This window comes from Rhinopithecus roxellana, chromosome 13 (genome assembly GCF_007565055.1).
Source record: "Rhinopithecus roxellana isolate Shanxi Qingling chromosome 13, ASM756505v1, whole genome shotgun sequence".
NCBI classification, from domain to species: domain Eukaryota; kingdom Metazoa; phylum Chordata; class Mammalia; order Primates; family Cercopithecidae; genus Rhinopithecus; species Rhinopithecus roxellana.
In genome coordinates, this window is record NC_044561.1 from 34,801,160 (window position 1) to 34,827,928 (window position 26,769).

Sequence of the window (26,769 nt, forward strand, 5' to 3'; positions counted from 1 at the left end):
GCATTAGTGAGCTGGATGGTTTTACTGAAATTGTTAGAAGCCATCTCATCGAGCACACCGTGTCTCCCTCAGCACCTGTGCTCGCTTTGTCTTACCGTCTTCCCTTTACATTTGCCACCTTACCAAAGGGGCTTCCCCCTGTGCCTCCACCCCATGGCTTCATTTACCCTATGACCATTTATTAATCCTAAAAAACTTCGCCTTTGTCCCCATTCCTTGTTTCTTCAAACACCAGTGTAAACAAGAAAGTATTTTCTGAGCAACAGAAGTGCTTTGGAAAGGTCAGATGGTGGTGAGGAATATTGTACTGTCCACACTGCGCTCTTTGGGTCAGACCCAGAACACACATACAAAGGAAAAATTGTGAACAATGGCAAATATAAAATGAAATAATTTCACACGTTTCAGCTGTATGTCATCTGTCAAATGGAAACCAGCCTTTTTGAAAAAGAGAAAGAAAGACTGCGGTTTCCCTCTTCTGCCCTCATACTAAGGACAAATTTGATTCACTCACTAAATGGCAAATTCTGTGGTAATACTTTGCTCTCCTGATAAATTCATATTTGCACTTCCCCTGGAAATTTAAGAGTCCTTTTGTAGTTAATTAACTGTAAAATAAGACAAGATTGGGCAGTTGTAAAAGGAAGTATCTTTGAGGTTTTCTGCTAGGCTGGGAATATTTTATTTCTAATCAAAAGACAAGAAACTATCTCTAAACTAGCTCAGAGGAAAATCCACCCTCCCCACCCCTCTTCTTTGATGTTGCTGCATATCCTGGTGAGGGCTTTTATTAGAAAACTAAGGAGCAAGACTGGCACATCAATAGCGATCAACCATTTAAAGTGGTGCCCCTCCTGGTCCTCGATGCTCGGGATTAACTCACTGTGGTTCTTTCCTGGCTGCTCCTTTTTTGTAACTTGTGTATTGCATATGCTTTTTTTCCCTGCTCGACTATGTTCGGGAGCCACGACTTACCATCTCAATTTGTCTTGTTTGCTTTCTGTGTCTCTTGCTTCCTGTGCCCAGTGGAGCCTGTTGATGCCCGCCCTGCTGCCGACCGAGGACTGACCACTCGACCAGGTATTGGCACCGCTTGACTTCTGCCTCTCCGCATCTTGTGCCTGAGCTCGAGCAGACGTTGTCTCCTTTCTGCATGTTAAGCCTCTTACTGCTTACTGTAGGGTAGAATCTGAAGTGACCTTAGAAACCAAACTTTAAGAAATTCCCCTTGACTTTTCCTCATTCTTCATTTCCCAAATTCCGAGTGAAGTGATTTGTTTTTTCTTTCTGAGCTTTCCTTTTGAAACCTCAAAGAGAGCCCTTCCAAATTTGGGTTTTTTTTTTTTTTTTCTTTTCTTTTTTCTTTAAAACAAACAAACAAAAAACAGAGAAGATTATATAGCTCCTGTCCTTAAAAACAGAAGCCCAGACAGATGTAGACTGTCAGGTGATGACTTGGATACCAGTGTGAACATCTCTCCTTTCTTGTTTGGTGTCCAGATGGGTCACTTTCTAACTAAACTGGGTTCAAACTTCAATCAGTTACTGAAGTAGACATGATTTCCTGAAAATACCAGAATTGGTTTCTCTCCAGAGCCAGAAATATATCTTATCTTTTGTGGGTTGTATGTACTTATTCTCAATGAGTGGCTAAAGTAACACAACAGATGCAGATGCATAATTTTGCACATAAGCCCTTTTTTTTTTCTATTACTTAAAAATCCCATTAACACTGAAATAGACACTTTTTTTTTTATAGTTTCACAAGCATTAAGAAGAAACACATTTTTATTTTATGAATAATGTCATAGCACAGCATACGTGCCTGGTGTCTACTCCATGAACAACCTCACCCAACTGATAGTAGCCAACGCTTTCAGTGAATCAAAAAGAGGAAGAAAGTCATTGAATTGACAAATCTGTATATTCCAGAGAGATTTTAATCCTAAATAACACATACTTTCCCGTATTTATTTTCTTCTTTATCCTTATAATGTCCCCAGGCAATAGTCAAAGAACAGGGAATTAACCTTCTTTGAAGATATTAATACGCAGAGGTCAACCTTTGCTGCCTGGTTCAGATACAGGCAGCAGCAGAGCCAGAAGGAGACCCACGCTGTCCCTCACACTTCCACCACAGGCTCAAGCCATGACTGCCTCCTCCAGGCACAGTCACTCGTGAAGACTCAGAGTCTGCCTTGTGGCGTCTTCATGCCTTTATGCTGTGATTAACAACGGCAGCAGAGACAGTAGCGTGAGGCGTCTTGACAGCTGGTCTCGTTGATGTTATGAATTTCTGTCTGTAGGCTTTTAAGGGGAATTTAAATTATAGTGAGTCAGAGACAGTTTCAGTTCTTCTGATGTCCTCCTTATTGTCAGTGTCATGTAAGGGAATCTCAAGGAGCCAGGAGTTGACATTCCTGTTCTGCTCAGCCAACTTGTAAGGCCTTGGGCTGAGGGTCAGTTCAGTTCTAATTGCAACCGCAGCCAGCTCAGGTTGGTCATTTGCCTTGGGACTTTTTTCATGGTGCTTCTCACTTTAAAAGACTTGCTTTTCATCTACAAGCATAAAACCTAACTTAGAAAGTGCTCATTTGACTCATTCAATTTTATCAGATTTCTCCATTGGGCCAGCAGAGCCTGTATGTTACTATTGAAATATCCAGGAAGAGGTGACACTAACAGTCAATGTTTTTTTCTTTTTAAAAAAAAAAAAAATTGTTTTTGGGTTTTTGTTTTTTTGAGAAGGAGTCTTGCTCTGACATCTGGCTACCCAAGTCCGAGTTCTTATGACCCAAACCAATTGCAGGCTAAGAGAACTTGAAGGTGAAATAGAACCATTGCCTGTGGTCTTTGTGGAAAGCTGGGAAGGTAGGGATAGGAAAATGAAGTTCTAGAGCAAAAAGGAGAGACGGTAACTTCACAGTCTACAAGCCAGGTATAGATTGACATTGATTATGAATCTCTCTTCAAATAGGTTATCAAGTGGAAGCTTTTTGAACACTTGGATGAGGAAATGGGGCCATGTCACAACCAGCGTGGATTTCCTAGGTTTTGTCAGATCATCCTTACCTTCTTGTATGGGCTGTGCTGTTAGACTGGCACATCATATGCTGTGGACATTGTGCTTTTCAGTGTCAGCAAGATGTATGACAAGTTTCCCAGCATCTCATAGACAAGATTGAAAGAGTGATTAGGCCAAGAGCAAGAAATAAATTCCCCTGGGAGCCAAAGGAATTGGCAATGTGTAGCCCAAGTAAGACAAGAACCAGCAGGAACATGCCTGTCCTTAGGGATGTGATGCCTGTTCAAGGTTTTACTGTGGAAGGGAGAATTAAGCTTGCTCTGTGTTGAATCAGACTTCAAGGATGGAAGTTACAGGGAAACTGATTCTGGTTTCATGTAAATAAGGCCATTTTGGCAGGCAAATCTATCAAAAAGTGGAGAGAAATTGGTACATTCCTCAGTGTTCAAACAGGAACTGACAGTCTGCCCCTGGGTGGGAACACCATAGAGATGACGTCAAAAGCCCTTTTCATCCTAAAATTCTGATGTTTGATAATTAAATGTTATAGCATGGACACTGATGTTTATATTTTGTACTTATGTTTTTGGTTTTTAAAGGACTTTGCGTTTTGTTTTAAGCCTCAAATTATTATTTGAATAATGAAATTCGTCAGAACAATTAGTATTAAGAATCATATAGCAATTTATAGAGAAGAGTTTGTAGGTTATGAATTCTGTTAGTCGTTAAGAAGCATTTTAAAAATTATGTACTGTAGCTCTTTATTCAGCAGACGAACCAATTACAATCTGTGTCTATAACTAGAACACTTGACTAAAATTATATAATTTTTACAACACTTCACTGTATAGATACATGAACATAATTTATTTGTAATTGGAACAAAGCCCCAAAGTAGCAGTTTTGTTCCACCAGGTAATTAATGCTCATTTTTAAAGCCTTTTATTGTTATTTCTGAAGTAATGAGTGCCCATGGAAAAAGACACATAATAGGCTAAACAATGAGCCCCTAAGCCAAGCCAACATATTCCAGGAACAAATCCTTGCCAACCTCTCAACCAGCATTTAACTTCTGCATTTCCCCCATTTTCAAAAATTATAGCATGTAATTAAAGGCAGCAGAAGGCTTACGTTCAGGTTTCCCTTACCTTTTCATTTCTTTTTGTTTAAAATAGGTAGTAATTAAGGATTTAAATATAGGGTATCATTTTTCTTGAAGAAAGTCATTAATCAATTTTCCTCTAACTTCAGGCCTAGAAAGAAGTTTTGGGTAGGCTTTGTCTTACAATGTTATTATTTATGAGTAAAACTAATTGGTTGTCCTGCATACTTTTGTTGTGATAAAATACAGGTTCTGGGTTGACAAATATCAAGACAGAGGAGATATCTGAAGTGAAGATGGATGCAGAATTCCGACATGACTCAGGTTATGAAGTTCATCATCAAAAATTGGTACGTAAAATAATTTACCTCTTTCCACTACTCTGTTTGTCTTGCCAAATGACCTATTAACTCTGGTTCATCCTGTGATAGAAACCAAATTAAGGAAAAGATAAAAACAAAAATACAATGCTTGCCTGTAGGATTACCATGAAAACGTGAAGAAAATAAATAGGCTAGGCTGGGCGCAGTAGCTCACGCCTGTAATCCCAGCACTTTGGGAGGCTGAGGCGGGTGGATCACAAGGGCAGGAATTGGAGAACAGCCTGGCCAACATGGTGAAACCCCGTCTCTACTAAAACTACAAAAACAAAAATTATCTGGGTGTGGTGGCACGTGCCTGTAGTCCCAGCTGCTCGGGAGGCTGAGGCAGGAGAATTGCTTAAACCTGGGAAGTGGAGGTTGCAGAGAGCGGAGATCATGCCTGGGCAACAGAGCGAGACTGTCTCAAAAAAAGAAAATAAAGAGGCTCTGTGTGTAGTTCTTTCGGACTACAAAGCAGCTAAGTTCATGCAGGACTCGGGACTTAAAGTGGAATTAATTTCAATATAGCAGCCACTTTAACTTCCACTGTGTTTTCTGGGAAAATAGGTTTACAATAGGTTTACTTGAAGGATCAGAGTCAAACACGTGCATACGCTGCTTGGTTTTCTAGAACACTTTATATAGCTTAAGTTCACATCTGGAACTGTCTTCCTTTGCTCATTCATCTCTCCCCTAGCTCTTTCTTTTCATTCCCTCCCCTACCTCCCATGATTTAACTTCACTTGCAAGAATAAGATCAAGGGGTGAGCAGGACCCCATGATGTTCCTGATAGTGTTATTCATCAAAAGGTTTGTGCAAAGAAGACAGCAGCATCCTTTCAGATGAAATCACTTTTCCCCCCAATGTTAGAATTGGAGTAAATCAAAAAGCCACATGTCTTTTGTGGTCAGCTCTGGTAGTTATATAAAATCCTTTACCAAAAGCTTAGAAATTCAGATAAATCAAATAGTGGATTATGTTAGGGTTCCATCTTATCAGTAGGTGCAGTAAGGGGTTAAATTAATAAAGAAGACAATTTTATCACATTCAGTGGTGGACAGAAAAATGGTAATAAAATTTCCATAGCAATAGTGCTTGACGTTATCTCAGGCACTTCTTTTGTTTGTGTGTGTGTGTTCGCTTTTCTCAAGCAGAAAATTTCTTTTCAATATTCATAAATAAAGTTGATAAATCCTAGTATTAATCTCAAAAAGAAACACCTTCAAATTATTATTTATGCCTCACTTGACTCGAAATAATTGTAGCAAATACAAAACTGACTTGGGATTTGGATTTGCATTCTTAACTCCCATCGTTCTGTTTTTACACTAAGACATTTAGCTTTTTGAAGCATGGTTTTCATTGGCAAGATAATCTAGTATCAATTGTTTTAAAATCAGGGTTTCTCTTGATGAGGCTGTTGCTGAAGATGGTAATAAAAACCGGGGAACCGCTGAAGAGTTGAGAGTTGGTAGAGCAGAAAGCTGAAGATTAATGTACAGAAAATTTGCATTCGCCGGGGCATGTGTCTTATAAGCCCATCTCTGCAATGACACTAACGCCTGTAAATCGACAGTGACTAATGGCAGCGGCAGCAATTAGGAGAATCAGCTCCCTCTGCTGAACTAGTTGATAAGATAATGTACTATAATTAGTGCAATGAATATCACAAAATTACAGTATTTTCTTAAAGACACAGGAATATGTCCAGACTTTCATTTATTCCTAATTACCTCACACTAGTATATTAGCTAATTAATGATTTGCTTTTCATAAAAATGTTGAGCTAGCATTTGTTTAGTAAAGGGAATACTTATGAACAATTTCTCATTTTGTTATAAACCATGAGGAAAACACTTTTAGAAGTTGCTTCATTTGCTGTATTTTATATTGCCTTCCAGATTGGTAGTATGTTAGTTTTAGCTTAGAAAAATCAGTCATTTGGCTACCTTGAGGCTATATTGAAAGGTTTTTTTAGGGAGATAGAGGCATACCTTGGAAATTTCAGAACACCACAGTAAAACACATTTTGCAATAAAATGTCACACAAATTTTTTGGCTTCCCAGTGCATATAAAAGTTATGTTGGCCAGGCGTGGTGCCTCATGCCTGTAATCCCAGCACTTTGGGAGGCCGAGGCGGGTGGATCACAAGGTCAGGAGATCGAGACCATCCTGGCCAACATGGTGAAATGCCATCTCTACTAAAAATACAGAAATTAGCCACATGTGGTGGCATGCGCCTGTAGTTCCAGCTACTCGGGAGGCTGAGGGAGGAGAATCTCTTCATCCCGGGAGGCAGAGGTTTCAGTGAGCCGAGATAGCACTACAGCCTGGGCAACAAGAGTGAGACTCCATCTCAAAAAAAAAAAAAAAGTTTATATTTACGCTATACTATAGTCTGTTACATGTGCAATAGCATTATGTCTAAAAAAAAAAGCCATGTACCTACTTTAATTACTTTTATTAGTAGAATATTTTATTACTAAAAAATGCTAATGATTATCTGAGTCTTCAGCAAGTCCTGATCTTTTTGCTCATGGAGACTCTTGTCTTGATGTTCACTGCTGCTGGCTAATCCAGGTGGTGGTTGCTGAGGTTTGTGGTGGCTGTGACAGTTTCTTATTAAGTTGGCTGTGTCGATTGACTCTTCCTTCCATGAAAGATTTCTCTGTAGCATGTGATGCTGTTTGATAGCATTTTGCCCGCAGTAGAACAGATTTCAAAATTGGAGTCAGTTTCGCAAATCTAGCCACTGTTCTTCATCAACTGAGTTTATGTGATATCCTAAATCCTTTGTTGTCATTTCAACAGTGTTCACAGCATCTTCACCAAGAGTAGATTGCATTGCAAGAAACCACTTTCTTTGCTCATCCCTAAGAAGTAACTCCTCATCCATTCAAGTTTGATCATGAGATGGTAGCAGTTCAGTCATGTCTTTAGGCTCCACTTCTAATTCTAGTTCTCTTGTTATTTCCACCACATCTGCAGTGACATCCTTTACCGAAGTCTTGAACCCCTCAAAGTCACCCATGAGAGTTGGAATCATCTTCTTCCAAACTCCTGTTATTGTTGATGTTTTGACCTCCTCCTATGAATCACAGATGTTCTTAATAGCATCTGGAATGGTGAATCCTTTTTAGAAGGTTTGCAGTTTACTTTGCCCAGATCCATTAGAGGAATCACTATCTATGGCAGTTTTAATAGCCCTACAAAATATATTTGAAATATATTTTGAAATAATAAGAGGCTGAAATAATAAGACTTGAAAGTTGATCCATGGGCTGCAGAATGAATGTGGTGTTAGCAGGCATGAAAACAACAGTAATCTCCTTATACCTGTCCTTCAGAGCTCTTAGGGGACTAGGTGTTTTGTTAGTGAGCAGTAATATTTTGAAATGAATCTTTTCTGAGTAGTAGGTCTCAAACATCGGGTTTAAAATATTCAGTAAACCATGCTGTTAAGAGATGTGCTGTCATCCCAGTTTTGTTGTTCCATTTATAGAGCATGGGCAGAGTAGATTTAGAATAATTCTTAAGCACCCTAGGATTTTTACAATAGTAAATCAGTCTTGTCTTCAAAAACTTAAAGTCACCAGCTGCATTATCCCCTAACAAGAGAGTCAGCTTGTCCTTTGACGCTTTGAAGGCAGGACTTCTCTCTAGTGATGAAAGTCCTAGATGGCATCTTCTTCCAAATAAGTCTGTTTCATCTCCGCTGAAAATCTGTTACTTAGTGTAGCCACCTTCATCAGGAGTCTTATCTAGATCTTCTGGATAACTTACTACAGCTTCTACATCAGTACTTGCTGCTTCACCTTGCACTTTTGTGTTATGGAGACGGCTTCTTCCCTTAAACCTCGTGAAATCAACCTCTCCCAACTTTTTTTTTCTTCTGCAGCTTCTTCACCTCTCTCATCCTTCACAGAATTGAAGAGAGTTGGAGGCCTTGTTCTTGATTAGGCTTTGGCTTAAGAGAATGTAGCGGCTGCTTCGATCTTCCATCCAGACAACTAAAACTTTTCTCCTACCAGCAATAAGGCTGTTTTGCTTTCTTATCATTTGTGTGCTCACTGGAGTAGCACTTTTAATTTCCTTCAAGAGCTTTTCTTTGCATTCACAACTTAGCTAACTGGCACAAGAATCTTGGCTTTCAATATGCCTTGCTCACTAAGCTTAATTATTTCTAGCTTTTGCTTTAAAGCTTTAAAGACGTGTGACTCTTCCTTTCACTTGAACACTTAGAGATCATTGTAGGGTTATTTACTGGCCCCATTTCAATATTGTTGTCTCTCAAAGAATAGGGATCCTGGGAGCTGAGGGGCAGAGTGGCCGGTTTGGGGGGGGCAGTCAGAACACACGCAACATTTATTGATTTAGTTTGCTGTCTTTATGGGCATGTTTCATGACACTGCAAAACAATTAAAATAGTAACCTCAAAGGCCACTGATCACACAGATCACTAAACAGATATAATAATTTTTAATGTTTGAATATTTAAATAATTACCAAAATGTGACACAGACATGAAGTGAACCTGTGTTCACTGTTGGAAAAATGGCACCAATAGACTTGTTTGGTGCAGGGTTACCACAAACCTTTAATTTGTTTGTTTTCTTTTTTAAAAAAAATACTATCTGTAAGCACTACTGTGCAATAAAGCTAGGTATGCCTGTGTTTTCATTAAGTTGCAGAGCAAACATGATAATGTTTAGCTACAGTTTTACTTCATCTGGCATAAGATCAACTCCTTCTATAACAAGATGATAAACATTGTGGTGTGCTTCTATAATTTCATTCAAGTAGATAAAGTTGAAAAATAATGACTTGCTTTTATAAACAGTATGAAGCAATGTAGTGCAATAAATAAAATTTTATTTCTTCTTTACAGTGTTCTCAAAATTCTTTTTATGTTTAATCCAATAAAGAGCAAGAATAAAGCAACATTTCAGATTTTGGTTTCTGGAGACAATAGTAAGAAAACATGAGTTATGAGTGACTTAAAATTCGTGTTGCCTGTACTTCCCTTTGAAATAGCATTATGCTTTAAAAAGCATTACACTGCTAAAGGTTAATTAGAATTCTGCTGAATTACTGTAGCTAAAAGTAGGTAACAAGATACCTTTTTTTTCTATTGTTTAACTCCTTTGTTTCAGAATGCCTATTCCTGTGCATTAAAAGTGTCCCTCCAAGGAAATTAGGACATCTACAGGCTTGAAAAACACCTAAGTCTGAGTCACTTGGAGTCAGACATCAGGGCTCAGAGTTTCAAACCTGCTGTGACTGGGAAAATGCTGACCTCCTTTCATTAGTATGATCTGTGCCTTTCCAGCTTTTGATAGATCCAAGCACCATCTTCCCACCACTCACCAAATGTTCCACCTGTCAAAGAGTTTCAGGTCACTGCAGACTTTGGTTTTGACATGTGAGGGGGAAGTAGACTTCCTCAAACTGAGGAAGCCACATGTTGTACATCGTTCTGTAAACTATGATTGTTATTCTTAGTAAGGAGAATATGTGATTTCTTTTCTTTTTTTAAGTAAGCATCAAATATGTGACCAACCAGTTGGCCAGAGAATATACTGAAAGTTTTCATATAACCTCATCCAAATGTCCCCTGCATTTAAGAAATGAAATTATTCTAATTGCATTTATAAATTGTAAATTAAATTGCATTTAGAAATTAAAATTCTTTTTCTTAATTTGTTTTCAAGGTGTTCTTTGCCGAAGATGTGGGTTCAAACAAAGGTGCAATCATTGGTCTCATGGTGGGCGGTGTTGTCATAGCAACAGTGATCGTCATCACCTTGGTGATGCTGAAGAAGAAACAGTACACATCCATTCATCATGGTGTGGTGGAGGTGGGTAAACGTGACTGCATGTTTGCAAGTGGGAATTAAAGAAGACTATGAGAATTAGGCTTAGCTCTTTGCTAAGAACTATCAAAGTATCTCTTTCAAAAAGTGAATCAATGTGCTTCCATGATGCTTGGGTTACAGCTGTTCTTTCTTGGTTTGCTTTTTGTTCATTGCAACTTATCGTGAATATTCTGATCAAGGTATTGAGATTGTGTGTTGTTATCTCAACTTATAATTTGTGTTGAAGTTATCAAAATAACACAAATGATAATGCATGACTTTTAAAAAGTATGATTACTCTTAGACTTTTTTTTCAAAGACAACAAAAATCAGTGTGAGAAGTTAAAAGTAGGAAGTTGCTTTTTCCAAAAAAAAGCTAAACATATTTATTCCTGGATTTCTTTTTTTTTTGTTTTTTTTTTTTTTTTTTTGAGGAAGTCTCGCTCTGTCGCCCGACGGAGTGCATGCCAGACTCACTCACTGCAAGCTCGCTCCCGGTTAAATTCTCCTGCCTCAGCTCCCATACTGACTACAGGCGCCCGCCACCTTTTATTTAGTAGAGACGGGGTTCACCGTGTAGCCGGATGTCTCGATCTCCTGACCTCGTGATCCGCCCGTCTCGGCCTCCCAAAGTGCTGGGATTACAGGCTTGAGCCACCGCGCCCGGCCTATTCCTGGATTTCTTATGTCTTGAATAGTCTGGCCTCTGAATACAACCAGGTAATAGTAAATAATGTGACTTTTCAGTGCAGACTTTTACCTTTGAAGTTTCTCAGGAAATCACACTATACCAAATGGCCCACCAAAACATAAATGATTGTTATTTGAGAGTTCTTCAACCTATTACCCTGCACTTCCACCTGAAATATCTTAGTTTCAAGGTGCTATACAAAAACAAGAGAGAGAGAGAGAAAATGTACAAATAAGTTATTTTTGTGCATTTAAAATGTCATTTGGATGGGGGAAAAAGTGTTAAAATTTCACAGTATATGCAACTTTTTAGGAAACTGTCTTTCAGAGAATATAGTATAAACATAACTTTTATATGCACAGGGAAACTGAAAAATTTGTGTGACATTTTATTGTGATATTTTAAGAGTTATGGAATTTTTAGGGCTGAAAGATACATTGATGATGATCAATCAAATTGATCTTCTCATCTTGTAGATGAGGGAACTGAGGCCAAGACAGAAGGGTTCAAATTACGCAGGGTCAAGCTCAGAGTCCATATTTCCCCTCATATTCCCCACTGCTTTTTTTTTTTTTTTGAGGCAGAGTCTCCCAGGCTGGATCTTGGCTCACTGCAACCTCTGCCTCCCGGGTTCAAGCCATTCTTTTGTCTCGGCTTCCTGAGTAGCTGGGACTATGGGTACACGCCACCATGCCCGGCTAATTTTTATGTTTTTAGTAGAGACGGGTTTTCACCATATTGGTCAGGCTGGTCTTGAACTCCTGACCTGAGGTGATCCACCCACCTTGGCCTCCCAAAGTGCTGGGATTACAGGTGTGAGTCACTTCATCCAGCCCCCATTGCTTTTTCCATCAGAGAAAAGTCCAGATGTTGCTAGGGAGCTGAAGATTCCACTGTCCCCAAGGAACTGTGCTCTAAACCATTCTTGATTAGAAGAGGACAGAGTTTAAATAAATGAAATTTGTGGTGAAGCCAGAATTTCATTTTGCTCAGCACTTAAAACCTCTGCAGACTACAACAGAAGCTGCTGATGGAAGTTGGGTTTGAGCCTCATTTCCCCATTCATACTGACGTGGATGAGCAGTGTGAGGAAGGAAACCAGGAGAACAGCAGGCAACAGGGTGGAAAGGAACGGACTGGCTCATAGACCAGAGTGTGAGCACATAAAAGCAATGACCCCATTGTCATGTTTGGTCATTGCACCTTTTGTAATGGTATCTAAGCTTGTGCCCCTCAAAACAGTATATGTTCTCATTAGTATCCGTTTCTTTCATTTCTGCTCTAATTAATTTTTTAAAAATTTTAATTCCATATTTGAGCAAATAAAGATGTCTTCATACTTGAATAATTCAAGAGCTCTTTTTTGCTGTTGTTTTGTTTTGTTTTATTGTTTTGTTGTTGTTGTTGTTTTCTTTTTGGTTGTCGTTTCTTTGTTTTTTGAGATGGAGTGTTGCTCCGTTACCCAGGCTGGAGTGCAGTGGCATGATCTCCGCTCACTGCAACCTCTACCTCCCAGGTTCAAGCGATTCTCCTACCTCAGCCTCCTGAGTAACTGGGATTACAGGAGCACACCACCATGCCTGGCTAATTTTTGTATTTTTAGTAGAGACAGGGTTTTGCCATGTTGGCCAGGCTGGTCTCGAATTCCTGGCCTCAAGTGATCCACCCTCCTCAGCCTCCCAAAGTGCTGGGATTACAGGCATGAGCCACTGTGCCCGGCCTTCAAGAGCCCTTTTTAATTTATTTAATATAGTTCTATCTTTACTGCCGGTCTATCCATTGAAGTTGCCTGTCTTTGATGCCAAAGGCCAAATACTTGGCTTCCTAGGGCTTCCATAACAGAGTAACACAGATTGGGTGGATGAAGCAACAGAAATTTACCTTCTTACATTTCTGGAGTGTAAGATCAAGGTATCAGCCAGGTTGGTTCCTCCCCAGGCCTCTCTCCTTGGTTTGCAGACGGCTGTCTTCTCCCTGTATCTTCACATGGCCTTCACTCTGTGTTCCGCTGTGTCCCAATAAGGACACCAGTCATATTGGGTTAGGTTCCACCCTGATGACCTTGTTTAACTCTAATTACCTCTTTGACCCTATCTCCAAATACAGTCACAGGTGGAAGTACTGGCAGGTTAGGACTTCAACATGTGAATTTTAGGGGGACACATTTTAGCCCGTAACAGGCCACAGTGATGCTGAGCATAAAAGCAAGGCCTCCACTAGGAGCTCTTTCCCCTGGCTGTGCATGAGACTTACCAGGTCCTACCTCAGACCTAGGGAAATAGAATTCCCAAGTAGGAGCCTCAGAATCTGAGTGTTGAAAATTTCCCCAAATGAATGAGACGTGCAGTAAGATTTGAGAATCACTGACACATCATTTTAACATTCCTTCCTTTTAGTTCTATACAAGCCTTAGGGAGTGGAAAATGGTATCTCTTGCCTCCCAGATAACCAGTTGCCCTTTAAGTGCTCTTCCAGCTGCCTGAATTAAAATGATTTTTTTTTTTTAGTCAGTTACCAAGCAGTGTCTCATTGGACTTAAAATATCAGAGGAGAAGTTGACATTTTGACCCAGATTCTGAAATTAATTTTTAAGCCAGAAGGTATCCTTGCAGGAGCAAAGTCGGGAGAGATGGCTGTTCAGCTCTTCTCTAGATACTCATTTTGCTGTCTACTTGAGAGCAACTGGAAACCTTTCTAAATGAAGGGCCCCACCTCGTTTGTGTTTTATTTCCTCTCATCTCCTTCTTCCTCTCAAGACCTTTGTGGCTGTCCTTCCCGAAGGCAGCCCTCTGTCCAGTGCCATGGTGTGTCTGTACAGCAGTGTTGAAATAGACCACATTCTCCTTTTCTGTCCTCGAAAAATGTATAGTCTAGCTGGGATGATAGAACTTGAACACAGAGAGTTGCAACCCAGCCTATGCATGTTCTCAGGTGGGAGAGCACTGTGGGCTTTCAGAGCACCATTTTTCTCAGCATTCCAGCGTCTGCACGGAACGGAAGTGATGCTTCTGAAACATCCTCTTCCTACCTTAACAGGCCGTCTCACACTCAAGTACATGGAAATACCTTTATTTCCAGCTCTGGCTAACCTTCATTAATCAGTAACCCTACTTCAATAAGAACAAATATGAGTACATGAATATTTCCAGTTGGACTCACCTCAGTCACTCAGGACAGAATACCACTGTACTTACATACCATCAGTGCAAGAAGTCATGATGAAAGCATTGGTTTTCAGGAAACTTCTCATTTTTAGAGTGAAAAATGCCTGCAGAAGATCAGAGACAGGAACCCTAGGAAAAAAACCTGAGAACAAATGTATAAATAAAACAAGCCTAGAACAGTCACATACCACTTCACACTGGAGATAACGTTCTGAGAAATGTGTTATGGGGCGGTTTCATCACTGTGCAAACATCATAAAGTACATGTACATAAATCCAGACGGTATAGCCTGCTACGCACCTGGGCTACACACCTGCAAGCTATTGCCTCTAGGCTCCGCACCTGTGCAGCGTGTTGCTGCACTGAATACTATAGACAGTTGCCACACACTGGCAGGTATCTGTATTTAAGATACAGATAGATAGAAAAGGTACAGTAAAAAAATACAACATTAGAATCTTACGGGACCACCATCATATGTTCGGTCTGTCATGGACTAAAATGTCAGTATGTGACCCATGACTGTATTTTTATTGGTAGAGTTGTTAGCATTTGGAAATGAACACTTGCTAGTTTTGTTTTTTAAAAAAAAAAATAAGCAGTACATATTGACTGACTGATTTACTTAGCCATAAGGCCAGAGAGTCACTCTGTGAGCCGCTGGCCGTGCTTTCCCAAGGAGGTAACTGTGTCTTATTGGTGCCTCAAGCAGTGAAGCAATAGCCCTTTGTTATTACCACTCCCCAAATGCACCCTCCATGTCAGAATACCCCTGTGGTGGCTGGAAATCTCAGCACTAGCTGAATCACCCACCCTTGCTCCTGTTTTAGGACGTTCTTGCAAAGCCCACTGTTCCCAGGATCTGTTTAGTGCAAGCGATACTTTTCTACATTCACATACATAGACACTGGATATTTAAAAATACATATTGTAGCTCTTTCTGCTACTTTCCCCAGAGATGTCACCTTTAATAAGGAGAAGTTGGGGGCACAGCTTCTCTTTACTATAGGATGTGAAAAAGTTTTCCTCTCACGGATCTGATCACTGGAACACCAGAAATCTCCCTGCCCCACCTCCGGGTCATCTCATTAATGACCTAAATAAGAAGAGAGTTCCTTATTTGGCTTTTATGGAGGTATGGCATATGACTTCCTAAGAAATGTGCTGTCATACTAGTGACTTCATAAAAAGATGTCCTGAGAGGTCCTTTCTTCCCAGCCAGAAACTGACCCACAAGGGTACAGATACACTGACGCTGGCATTGTAGAGTAGTTGGAGAGAGTGGTCAGATTGAATGGAAAGCCACGATAAGGAGAAATGAGGGTGGGTGCAAAACCTAGGAGTGGCTTCCTGCTTACAGAGCAGCAGGAAGAGAAATTGGAAGATCAAAGGAAAGTATCAAAAATTATTACAGGCCGGGCACGGTGGCTCACACCTGTAATCCCAGCATTTTGGGAGGCCAAGACAGGTGGATCACTTGAGACCAGGAGTTCGAGACCAGCCTGGCCAACATGGTGAGACCCTGTTTCTAATAAAAATACAAAAAATTAGCCAGGCATGGTGGCGCACACCTGTAGTCGCAGCTACTCAGGAGGCTGAGGCAGGAAAGTCGCTTGAACCCGGGAGACGGAAGCTGTAGTGAGCCAAGATCACGCCACTGCACACCAGCCTGGGTGACAGAGCAAGACTCTAAAAATAAAAACAAAAATTAAAAAAAGATTATGAAGGGATAGCAAAGGAGTTCCTGAACCTGCCTGAAGAATTGCTTGATGTTGGCAATAAACACAGTCAACTGCTTTCTAGTTTTATATATAACTAAAAAGAGATGGCATCAAAATTAGGAAAACAAGCATCTACACAACTAAGTAGAAAGCAATTACTGGGAGGTTACTAGGAGGGATAAGTCACTAGCTTGAAAACTTCCTGGCTGTTTTCTTTGCTTTTATTTTTTTTTCCACATACTTGTGGCTCCTTTGATGTGTCACAGTATTGTTATGTTGTACGCCTTAGTTCCCTTACCCTCCTTTACTTGTCTGGCCCATCTCAATGACAGGATTTTGTCATTTGGCCTGATTCAGTCCCTTGTATAAAAGGATATCTGTCAATCCACATCCTGCTGGTTACTGTACGTAATAAAATGTAAACGTAGCGTTTCCTGCCTCTCCTCCTAGCTCACACACCTCCATGTAAATACTCTAGGGACAATAGGAGGAGACCTGGAAACTAAGGACACCCAAATAGAATGTTGTCCCTACAGGCGGATAGCTGAGCTCTAAATTACTCTGGATACAGTGAAGGACTAAATGGTTCCAATGAATCAGGTTCAGGGAGAAAGGGAGAAAAGGGTAAGGGGGTATGGAGGTAAGCCAAAGAGTGTCAAAAGTTCTCCTCAAAGCTATTTTAGGACAAGGCGGGTCAGGCTGTTTGGGCTCAGCCCTTTTCAGCGTGTGTCATAGGCAGCAGCCAGTTGAAGCCGTGCCGCCATGCAGTGCAGGGACCGAGATCTCAGGAAGGTGCAGCGTACTGAGAGCCAAATGAAGACTTCAGATCAGTTCCTGCTGCTGTGTATTCCAGGCAGTCTGGGAAGAGAATGAATATTCAGTGGTTGCAGGTATGTGTGTCTTCATCCCAGAGTGACAGATGTTCCTACTTGGTTGGAAAAATGGAAATTCTGTCCCTGACCTCACTGTCTTTTTTTTTTTTTTTTTTTTTTGAGACAAAGTCTTGCTCTGTCACTCAGGCTGGAGTGCAGTGGCTGGATCTCAGCTCACTGCAAGCTCCGCCTCCCGGGTTTACACCATTCTCCTGCCTCAGCCTCCTGAGTAGCTGGGACTACAGGCGCCCGCCACCTCGCCCGGCTAGTTTTTTGTTTTTTTTTTTTTTTTTAGTAGAGACGGGGTTTCACCGTGTTAGCCAGGAGGGTCTCAATCTCCTGACCTTGTGATCCGCCCCTGTCAGCCTCCCAAAGTGCTGGGATTACAGGCATGAGCCACCGCACCCGGCCAACTTCATTGTTTTATTCCTTCCAGAACAAGCACCACGGGCTCAAACCTCCCCTGGCTCTGCTTTAAGAGAAGAAATACTGCATCCATGCAGAGGCCCTGTCTGCACAGGGGCATGGTGGGGCTGGCCTTCACCTGGTGGCCCTTGCCACTGCTGTAGCTTAGCAATGAGGAAGAGATTGGTGAGCCTGCTGGAGAGGAAGGCTACCCTTACCTGCTGCTCTTCCTTTAGCGGTAACTTTATCCATAGACATGAGTACTCAGTTTTTCACATCTAGCTTTCAAGGGCTTGGAGATTAAAGATCCAATCCATACTCCTTGGATGCCCTTTTGTCAAGATAATCCCTTCTCCTGTAGCTCCTGAGCCGTCTGAGGTCTGAGGGCCAAGCTGCTCCATGGCAGGAATGGCAAAATGTAACTGTCCTCTCAGTGGCAAAAGGTAATAGGATTAGCGAGTAGCGAAACGGGAAGCCAAGAAAAGACAGGAGAGTGAGAGGCCTGGATTGTGCCCCAGCCTTGGAGCCTCGCCTCTCTAGCCGGGGACTCTGAGGTGTTTGGCTTTGGAGTTTGAAGAGGAGATAAACCTATCAAATTGCCAGGTGTGCCCCTGCCCCTGACGCATGCAAATGATGGTTGACAGCGAGTGTGATGGTGGATGTGCCTCCTGGAAGAGATGAAAGCATAGTATTCCAATAGTGAAGCAGCATGGGGGCTTTTTTCTACAATCAGAAACATAGCAGCTTTGTGCTTAATCTCCTAAGCAAGATAATTTTTTTTAACCTGGGCATTCTTTGAGATCTCAGTTACGAGATGACGGGGAGCAGAAATGATGCCCAAGTTCAAATGGCATACTGCTGCAGATAGGCTGTCTCCTGGCACGCAGATTTACAGGGTGAATGAACTCTCTCATGATTGGTGCTAATCTTTAACCATGGTGTTTTAACTTACAGGTTGGAGGCTAATTACACAGTTACCAGTTAAAGCCAGGTGACCTCATTTGTTGACAACAGTGCAGATGAAAGGACAGAGGAGAAGATGAGGAAAACATCTGTGATTTGCTCCCAGAGGGACAGGGAAGCTGAGCATCCATTCGAGTAGTGTCCTCTGAGGACTGGCCTTGGTTAGAGCTTGTTGGTAGGAGTGTGCTAAGGGGAGATGCCTAGGTCTGTCATTGGAGTAACATGAGAGTTTGCAGGGGAACTCAGGCAGCTCTGAGCCATAGGATGGTAGATTGGAGGGATTCACAGTGGTACACAGTCTCTCCATAAATGGGAACTTGAAAATCAGGGCACGTGGCCGTGGTGACTCACGGCGTAATCCTAGCCCTTTAGGAGGCCGAGGTAGGCAGATCACCTGAGGTCAGTTCCAGACCAGCCTGGCCAACATGGTGAAACCCCCGTCTCTACTAAAAATACAAAAATTAGCCAGGCGTAGTGGCAGGTGCCTGTAATCCCAGCTACTCGGGAGGCTGAGGCAGGAGAATCACTTGAACCTCAGAGGCAGAGGTTGCAGTGAGCCGAGATTGCACCATTACACTCCAGCCTGGGCGACAAGAGCAGGACTCCAACTCAAAAAAAAAAAAAAGAATCAGGGCACGTGATGGAGGGAACACTCTGTCCCAAGGGACGAGGGAGCTGTATCTCTACCTATTCCAGCTGCCTTGGGATGAGCCGCTGCTAGTCATTCCACCTCATTCCCAGACTGAAAAGAGTCAATCACTTCATGAAGGGGGGCTGTACCAAGGGACCACGGGGGACCTGATTATACTGACAGATTTTTTGAGACAGAGTCTCCCTCTGTTGCCCAGGCTGGAGTGCAGTGGTGCGATCTCGGCTCACTACAGCCTCCGCCTCCCAGGTTCAAAAAATTCTCCTGCCTCAGCCTCCAGAGTAGCTGGGACTACAGGCACATGCCACCCTATGCCCAGCTAATTTTTTTCTGTATTTTTAGTAGAGATGGGGTTTCATTATGTTGGCCAGGCTGGTCTTGAACTCCTGACCTTGTGATCCGCCCACCTTGGCCCCCCAAAAGTGCTGGGATTGTGAGCCACCACCTCTGGCCCTTTTTTTTTTTTTTTTTTTTTGAGATGGAGTCTCACTCTGTCGCCCAGGCTGGAGTGCAGTGGCACAATCTTGGCCCACTGCAAACTCAGTCCCCCAAGTTCAAGCCATTCTCCTGCCTCCGCCTCTGGAGCAGCTGGGATTATGCGTGTGCACTACCACGCCTGGCTAATTTTTGTATTTTTAGTAGAGACAAGGTTTCACCGTGTTGGCCAGGCTGGTCTCGAACTCCTGACCTCAAGTGATGCACCCACCTCAGCCTCCCAAAGTGCTGGGATTACAGGCGTGAACCACTGCACCCAACCATATTGACAGATCTTTTAGTCTGAATTATTATCAGCCAGTGGTCTAGTCATGACATATCTAGCTCCATCTCGAGACCTCATGTCTTACTGCTGACATCACGTCCTCACTGGTACTTTTTCTTCCTTGGCTTCAGGGGCATTGCTGTGTAGGCTCAGATCTGTGCCAGACAGGGTGTGTAGGGGGAAAAGCTACATAAGTGGGGGAATGTCACTTAGCAACACTCAGCAAGGGGGAATGGGCCTGAAATATTCTCCCAGAGATGAATGAGTAGCCCATTCTAGGGAATATCCCTTTGAAGGACTATCTTCTGTATGGTACATCCGAACTTTTCTCTGGAAAACGTGCCTTTTCTTTTCATTCTAATGATTTTGTATTTATTCTCTTCCATCTTACCATGGTTTTACAAAAAAGGAATTTTAACAGACAAAAAAGTAAGCTGTTAATCATTCAGCAGAGTTAAGGACCTCCTGTCTTCTGTGAACAGGGAGAGGTATAACAAATATAGTAAAACAAGAACAGCCACTGCCCACGTTGTAGTGGTAAGTACCCTGCCCAACCTGCAGAGAGTAAATTCCCCACACAGCTCTAACAGTGACAAGGGGAGGAAAACATCTTCAGTTACTGGCCTCACCTTAGTTAGAGGTAAAGCAACATATTAACAGAGAGGGTCTGATTTTAAACTTTTAGCTGAACATAATTCTATAGTATCTTAATTCTCAGTTTTTTGAAAATTACATAATCTAGAATGGTGTTGTTCTTGCTCTTCCTTTTTTCTTGTGCCAAATAATAGCCCCCTTTGGCATATGTATGTTATTGTTTTAATTAAATGATTCTCAAACCTCTCTTTAACATTTTAACAAACACAAAATTTGATAGAAACGGACTAGACTAAAATCAGCATGGGAAGATATTCAGCAGTCCAGGAAATCGAGTATTTTTCTACACAGATTTGAGTGTCACCCAAGATACAGTATACTTTGCTGAATCCCCCTCCATGATACTCTTGTGGTTTTATCTATCTTACCAAAACACTTCCAAGTAAAACAGGCTTTCATTGACACCATTTGTCCTTTATTGAGCCAACAGGGGAGGAAAAAATACCATTGCACTGGGTTTATCCACTTACTGTGGTGTTGGAGAACCAGAAACAACCACTGGACACTTCATAAGCGCGCCAAGGTTTCCACCGCCACCTGGTGGCTAGATGGAGCACAGCATTTGTATAACTGGTGGGCAAAGGCGTTCTTCTCCAAGATATCAAAGTGGGGGAGAAAATCATGGGTGTTCTGCAATGAAGAATACTGTACTCCTTATCTTTTTACTGCTTCTCCATGTTCACCCTTAAAGGATTGATTTTTATTTTTTACTCAGCTCTCCTCTTCCTTGTTTTTCAGGTTGACGCCGCTGTCACCCCAGAGGAGCGCCACCTGTCCAAGATGCAGCAGAACGGCTATGAAAATCCAACCTACAAGTTCTTTGAGCAGATGCAGAACTAGACCCCCGCCACAGCAGCCTCTGAAGTTGGACAGCAAAACCATTGCTTCACTACCCATCGGTGTCCATTTATAGAATACTGTCGGAAGAAACAAACCCCTCTGTTTTATGATTTACTCATTATCGCCTTTTGACAGCTGTGCTGTAACACAAGTAGATGCCTGAACTTGAATTAATCCACAAATCAGTAATGTATTCTCTCTCTCTTTACATTTTGGTCTCTACACTACATTATTAATGGGTTTTGTGTACTGTAAAGAATTTAGCTGTATCAAACTAGTGCATGAATAGATTCTCTCCTGATTATTTATCACATAGCCCCTTAGCCAGTTGTATATTATTCTTGTGGTTTGTGACCCAATTAAGTCCTACTTTACATATGCTTTAAGAATCGATGGGGGATGCTTCATGTGAACGTGGGAGTTTAGCTGCTTCTCTTGCCTAAGTATTCCTTTCCTGATCACTATGCATTCTAAAGTTAAACATTTTTAAGTATTTCAGATGCTTTAGAGAGATTTTTTTTCCATGATTGCATTTTACTGTACAGATTGCTGCTTCTGCTCTATTTGTGATATAGGAATTAAGAGGATACACGTTTGTTTCTTTGTGCCTATTTTATGTGCACACATTAGGCATTGAGACTTCAAGCTTTTTTTTTTGTCCACGTATCTTTGGGTCTTTGATAAAGAAAAGAATCCCTGTTCATTGTAAGCACTTTTACGGGGTGGGTGGGGAGGGGTGCTCTGCTGGTCTTAAATTACCAAGAATTCTCCAAAAAAAATTTCTGCAGGATGATTGTACAGAATCATTGCTTATGACATGATCGCTTTCTATACTGTATTACATAAATAAATTAAATAAAATAACCCTGGGCAAGACTTTTCTTTGAAGGATGACTCCAGACATTAAACAGTCAAAGTAATTCTGGGTGGGGAGAGAAGAGGCAGATTCAATTTTCTTTAACCAGTCTGAAGTTTTATTTGTGATACAACAGAAGATGAAAATGGAAGTGGCAATATAAGGGAAGGAGGAAGGCGTGCCTGGACAAACCCTTCTTTAAGATGTGTCTTCAATTTGTATAAAATGGTGTTTTCATGTAAATAAATACATTCTTGGAGGAGCACCATTGTGCTGGTGTGAATGATTCTATGGTAACAATCTTGACCATTTACTGATCTACAGTAAGAACTGTGGCTACCCAGTGAGAAATCTTCTCATGTTGAGTACCCACACCTGTTGTGTCTTAATTGCAAGTCTGAGTAGGAAGTTAGGGCCAACTTGTGTCTCCCAGTGCTGGGAAAATATTTCCTAGACCTAATTTACAGTCTTTACTTGATCTAAAATATTTTGCTTCCACATTTTGGCCCTCAAGTTTGACCCAAATGAGAGACAAAGGGAAAAGTTCCAGGGAAATAAAAATTAAGACAGCTGATTGTTATCTATTAAACAGAGTTTCTTTTTGTTCTTTTTGGTTTTGTTTGTTTGTTTGCTTTTTATTGAGACGGAGTCTCGCTCTGTGGCCCAGGCTGGAGTGCAGTGGTGTGATCTCAGCTCACTGCAAGCTCCACCTCCCGGGTTCACACCATTCTCCTGCCTCAGCCTCCCGAGTAGCTGGGACTACAGGCACCCGCCACCACGCCCGGTTAATTTTTTGTATTTTTAATAGAGACAGGGTTTCACCATGTTAGCCAGGATGGTCTCGATCTCCTGACCTCGTGATCCAGCTGCCTTGACCTCCCGAAGTGCTAGGATTACAGGCGTCAGCCACCACCCCCGGCCAAAGCAGGGTTTCTTATCCTGAATGCTACTAACATTTTGTGGGGAATAATTACTTGTCAAAGGGAGTTTTCCTGAGTAGTGTGGGATATTTATTTAGCAGCATCTACCCACTGGCAATCAAAAGTGTCTCCAGACATTGCCAAATGTCTTTTAGGGGACAAAGTCAATCACATTTGAGAACCACAGTTCTGTAGTTTAAAATATGTCATATCTACATAATTATTTATTGGGAAAGTCTCCTTATGTTAGTTCAGGCTGCTGTAACAGAATCCCATAGACTGGGTGACTTTAATATTTCTGTCTCACTTCTGGAAGCTGGATGTAGGAGATCAAGGTGCCAGCAGAGTCAAGTTGGCCAGGGCCCTGTCCTGGTTCACAGATAGCGGCCTCCTGGCTGCATCCCTGTAACAGAAATGCAGGTTCAGTCACTTGCTGCTTGCCGAATCCAATTAAGAGTGAGAAAATGGTATCAAGAAAATGACTTTTAATTCCAAAGCTAGCTTGGGGGAAGACGTGCAGGCTTCCTGCCTTAAGGATATTGCTTCACTTTTGGAGCAGAAAGTGGGCACAGTTTTTCGTTTTTTGTTTTTGAGACAGGAGGCTCGCTCTGTCGCCCAGGCTGGAGTGCAGTAGGACGATTTCAGCTCACTGCCGCCTCCACCTCCTAGGTTCAAACAATTCTCCCTCAGCCTCCTGAGTAGCTGGGGCTACAGGTGCGCACCGCCACACCTAGCTAATTTTTGTATTTTTAGTAGAGATGAGGTTTCACCATGTTGGCCAGGATGTTCTTGATGTCCTGACCTCGTGATCTGCCTGCCTCAGCCTCCCAAAGTGCTGGGATTACAGGCTTGAGCCACTGCGCCCATCCAGGCTCTTCGCTGGCTGAGTGCAGTGCTCTCAGCTCTGCAATCTCCGCCTCCCTTTACCCATTTCCTGCCCGCCTCCGAGTAGTGGACTACAGGCGCCCGCACCTCGCCCGGCTATTTTTGTATTTTTAGTAGAACGTTTCACGTGTTAGCCAGGATGGTCTCGATCTCCTGACCTCGTGATCCGCCCGTCTCAGCCTCCCAAAGTGCTGGGATTACAGGCTTGAGCCACCGCGCCCGGCTCAAATGGGCACTTTTAAAAGGAGGGCCCGGCACGAATGACATGCAGGGAAGGCAGTGAGCGGGTGGGGGCCCCTGTACTCGTTTTGGTGCCTTATCTACCAGGCGGTTGAGTCGACGTCTTTGTGGACAGAATTCGATGACAGAATTCTAGTTGCCCGGGCCAAAAAGATTAATGAGATTTTGAGAGACTTTGCTGTGGCTAATCTGATGGGTCAGGAATAGTACAATCTCAGTACAATTTTAAGTTGTATTTAACTTATGAATAATGTGGGCTATTCTTTTATATGCCCAAGGGCCATTTTTATGTTTTTTGTTTGGGGCTTGAAGTCTCTACTTGGGTGTCAGGGTTGCAATGCCTGCTGTCTTACTGTTGCCATTTGTCTGGTAAATTTTTGTTCATTCCTTTATTTTTAGCTATTTCAATGACTGCATTTTTGGTGTGTATCTTGTGTGCAGCACAGAGTTGAGGTTTTGCTATACAAGCCAATGTGAATATAATCTTTTTTTAATAGGCAAATTAAGCTCATCCAGTTTTATTGATATAACTGCCATGTTCGTGTTTGGTGTCAATTCTGTCATATCTCCAGGTGGGGGAGAGTTTTTTAGCAGGCATAATTTGGGTTGTAAGTTGACTGTTGTCTCCTGAGCAGTCTCCTGGTGAGGGAGAGTTTCACTGGAGCTTGGAAGCACATAGTTAGACGGCCTTGCCCTGTAGGGAGTGTCTGATGAAGGAGAGGTAAACAATTATAATTGCATTTCTAAAGGGCTAAGTAGGACATGGGAAACTGGAAAATGGAGAAAAGAGAAAAAAAAGAGAAGAAAGTAGTAACTCGTTCTCTTTTTCTTAGAAAAATGAGGGTACTTGGTCACATCCTCACATGGTGAAGGGAAAGATGGTCTCTTCATTTCCCTCGAGCACTAGTCCCATCGCGAGGGCTCTGCCCTCATGACCTAAGCTAACCCTAAGTGCCTCCCCAAGGTCCAGCCTCCACATAACATTATAGGGGATCAGGGTTTCAACATAGGGATTTGGGGGAAACACAAACATGCAGTTCACAGTGATATCTGACTGCGATTCCAAAGGTCTGAGGACACATTGCCCCTGGTGTGTTTGCTGTGCTGTCTTTGGCCTCCGGTGAACATTTTAGCTTTAGATTGCAACATTTTAAACTAAAAACACTAAGCTGGAAAATTAAACTTGCTTCATCACGTTCTGCATTATGAACAAACTCAAAACTCACCTGAGTGTATCTTGTTTTCATGAGAACAAAATGGTCATCTCCCTTGCCCTGTTAGGGGCAGTTAGACATGACCGCTGTATGAAGGTATGTACATGTAACAATTCATATGTACAAGCTGCTGTTTCATTTTGCCTGACCCAAGGGGAGGTAGCTAGCTAGTTGGGGTGTCAGGGTGAATTAACCCTAATAGAATAGTACATTTCTAATGCCACCAATGAAATGAAAACCAGCTCTCAAACATGGCACTGTATGGGATGGCACTCCAAGGCCAACCTTCAGTTACAGTAACTACAGCTTTAACTTTGATCGTTTTGTTACCAGAAAGGGAGTCCCAATGCAGACCCCAAGAGAGGGTTCTTGGATCTCATGCAAGAAAGAATTCAAGGCGGGTCCATAGAGTAAAGGGAAATGAAGTTTTAAGCAAGTAGGAAAATGGAAGAGTGGTTGCTCCATAGGCAGAGTGACCCTGAGGGCTGCTGGTTGCCCATTTTATTGTTATTTCTTGATTATATACTAAACAAGGGCTGGATTATTCATGCCTCCCCTTTTTAGACCACGTAGGGTAACTTCCTGACATTGCCATGGCATTTGTAAACCGTCATGGCTCTAGTGGGAGCGTAGCAGTGAGGACAACCCAGAGGTCCCTCTCATCGCTATCGTGGTTTTGGCGGGTTTTAGCCGGCTTCTTTACTGCAACCTGTTTTATGAGCAAGGTCTTTATGATCTGTATCTTATGCAGACCTGCAATCTCATCCCATGACTTAGAGTGCCTTAACCATCTGGGAATGCAGCCTAGTAGGCCCGAGCCTTATTTTACCCAGCCCCTGTCCAAAATGGAGTTGCTCTGGTTCAAACGCCTCTGACAATGTCAAAGCTAATGAAAAAAATTTCCAGCCAAATGTATACATACATACATATATAACTATGAAAAGATAATGCCTTATAATCTTGATTCTTAATTGAGGTATATTGACAGGATTCTTCCAATGATCTGGGGATTGATCAATAGGTAAGTTATACAAAACTGAAGTGCTACCAAGTAGAATTATAGTAGTAGTTGCCCCGGCCAAAAAGATTAATGACATTTTGAGAGACTTTGCTGTGGCTAATCTGATGGGTGGGGAATAGTACAATCTCAGTACAATTTTAAGTTGTATTTATCTTACGAATAATGTGGGCTATTCTTTTATATGCCGAAGGGCCATTTTTTTGTTTGGGGCTTGAAGTCTCTACTTGGGTGTCAGGGTTGCAATGCCTGCTGTCTTACTGTTTCCATTTGTCTGGTAAATATTTGTTCATTCCTTTATTTTTAGCTATTTCAATGACTGCATTTTTGGTGTGTATCTTGTGTGCAGCACAGAGTTGAGGTTTTGCTATACAAGCCAATGTGAATATAATCTTTTTTTATAGGCAAATTAAGCTCATCCAGTTTTATTGATATAACTGCCATGTTCGTGTTTGGTGTCAAGTCTGTCATATTTCACGTTGCAATTACTGAGTGTATTATATTTTTATATTTACTGTGTTCTCTTGTGTTTTTTTCTTTTGGTTTATGAATTTTGTATCTTTTTTTTTT

General features: G+C 41.9%; 1 protein-coding gene across 6 annotated transcripts in view; it reads left to right on the top strand.

Annotated features, from left to right (window-relative positions):
* The window catches only part of APP (amyloid beta precursor protein), a 286,842-nt gene extending 264,655 nt beyond the window's left edge, over positions 1-22,187 (top strand). For 3 of the 6 annotated variants that reach the window (XM_010383436.2, XM_010383438.2, XM_010383440.2), the window contains 4 exons: positions 1,027-1,080; positions 4,377-4,477; positions 10,203-10,349; positions 20,965-22,187. In XM_010383436.2, the coding sequence (XP_010381738.1) occupies positions 1,027-1,080; positions 4,377-4,477; positions 10,203-10,349; positions 20,965-21,066 (404 nt within the window). In that variant the 3' untranslated portion in view covers positions 21,067-22,187. The remainder of the gene's footprint in view (positions 1-1,026; positions 1,081-4,376; positions 4,478-10,202; positions 10,350-20,964) is intronic. The other 3 variants (XM_010383437.2, XM_010383439.2, XM_010383441.2) reach the window with 1 other exon arrangement.
* Positions 22,188-26,769: the final 4,582 nt, after the last annotated feature.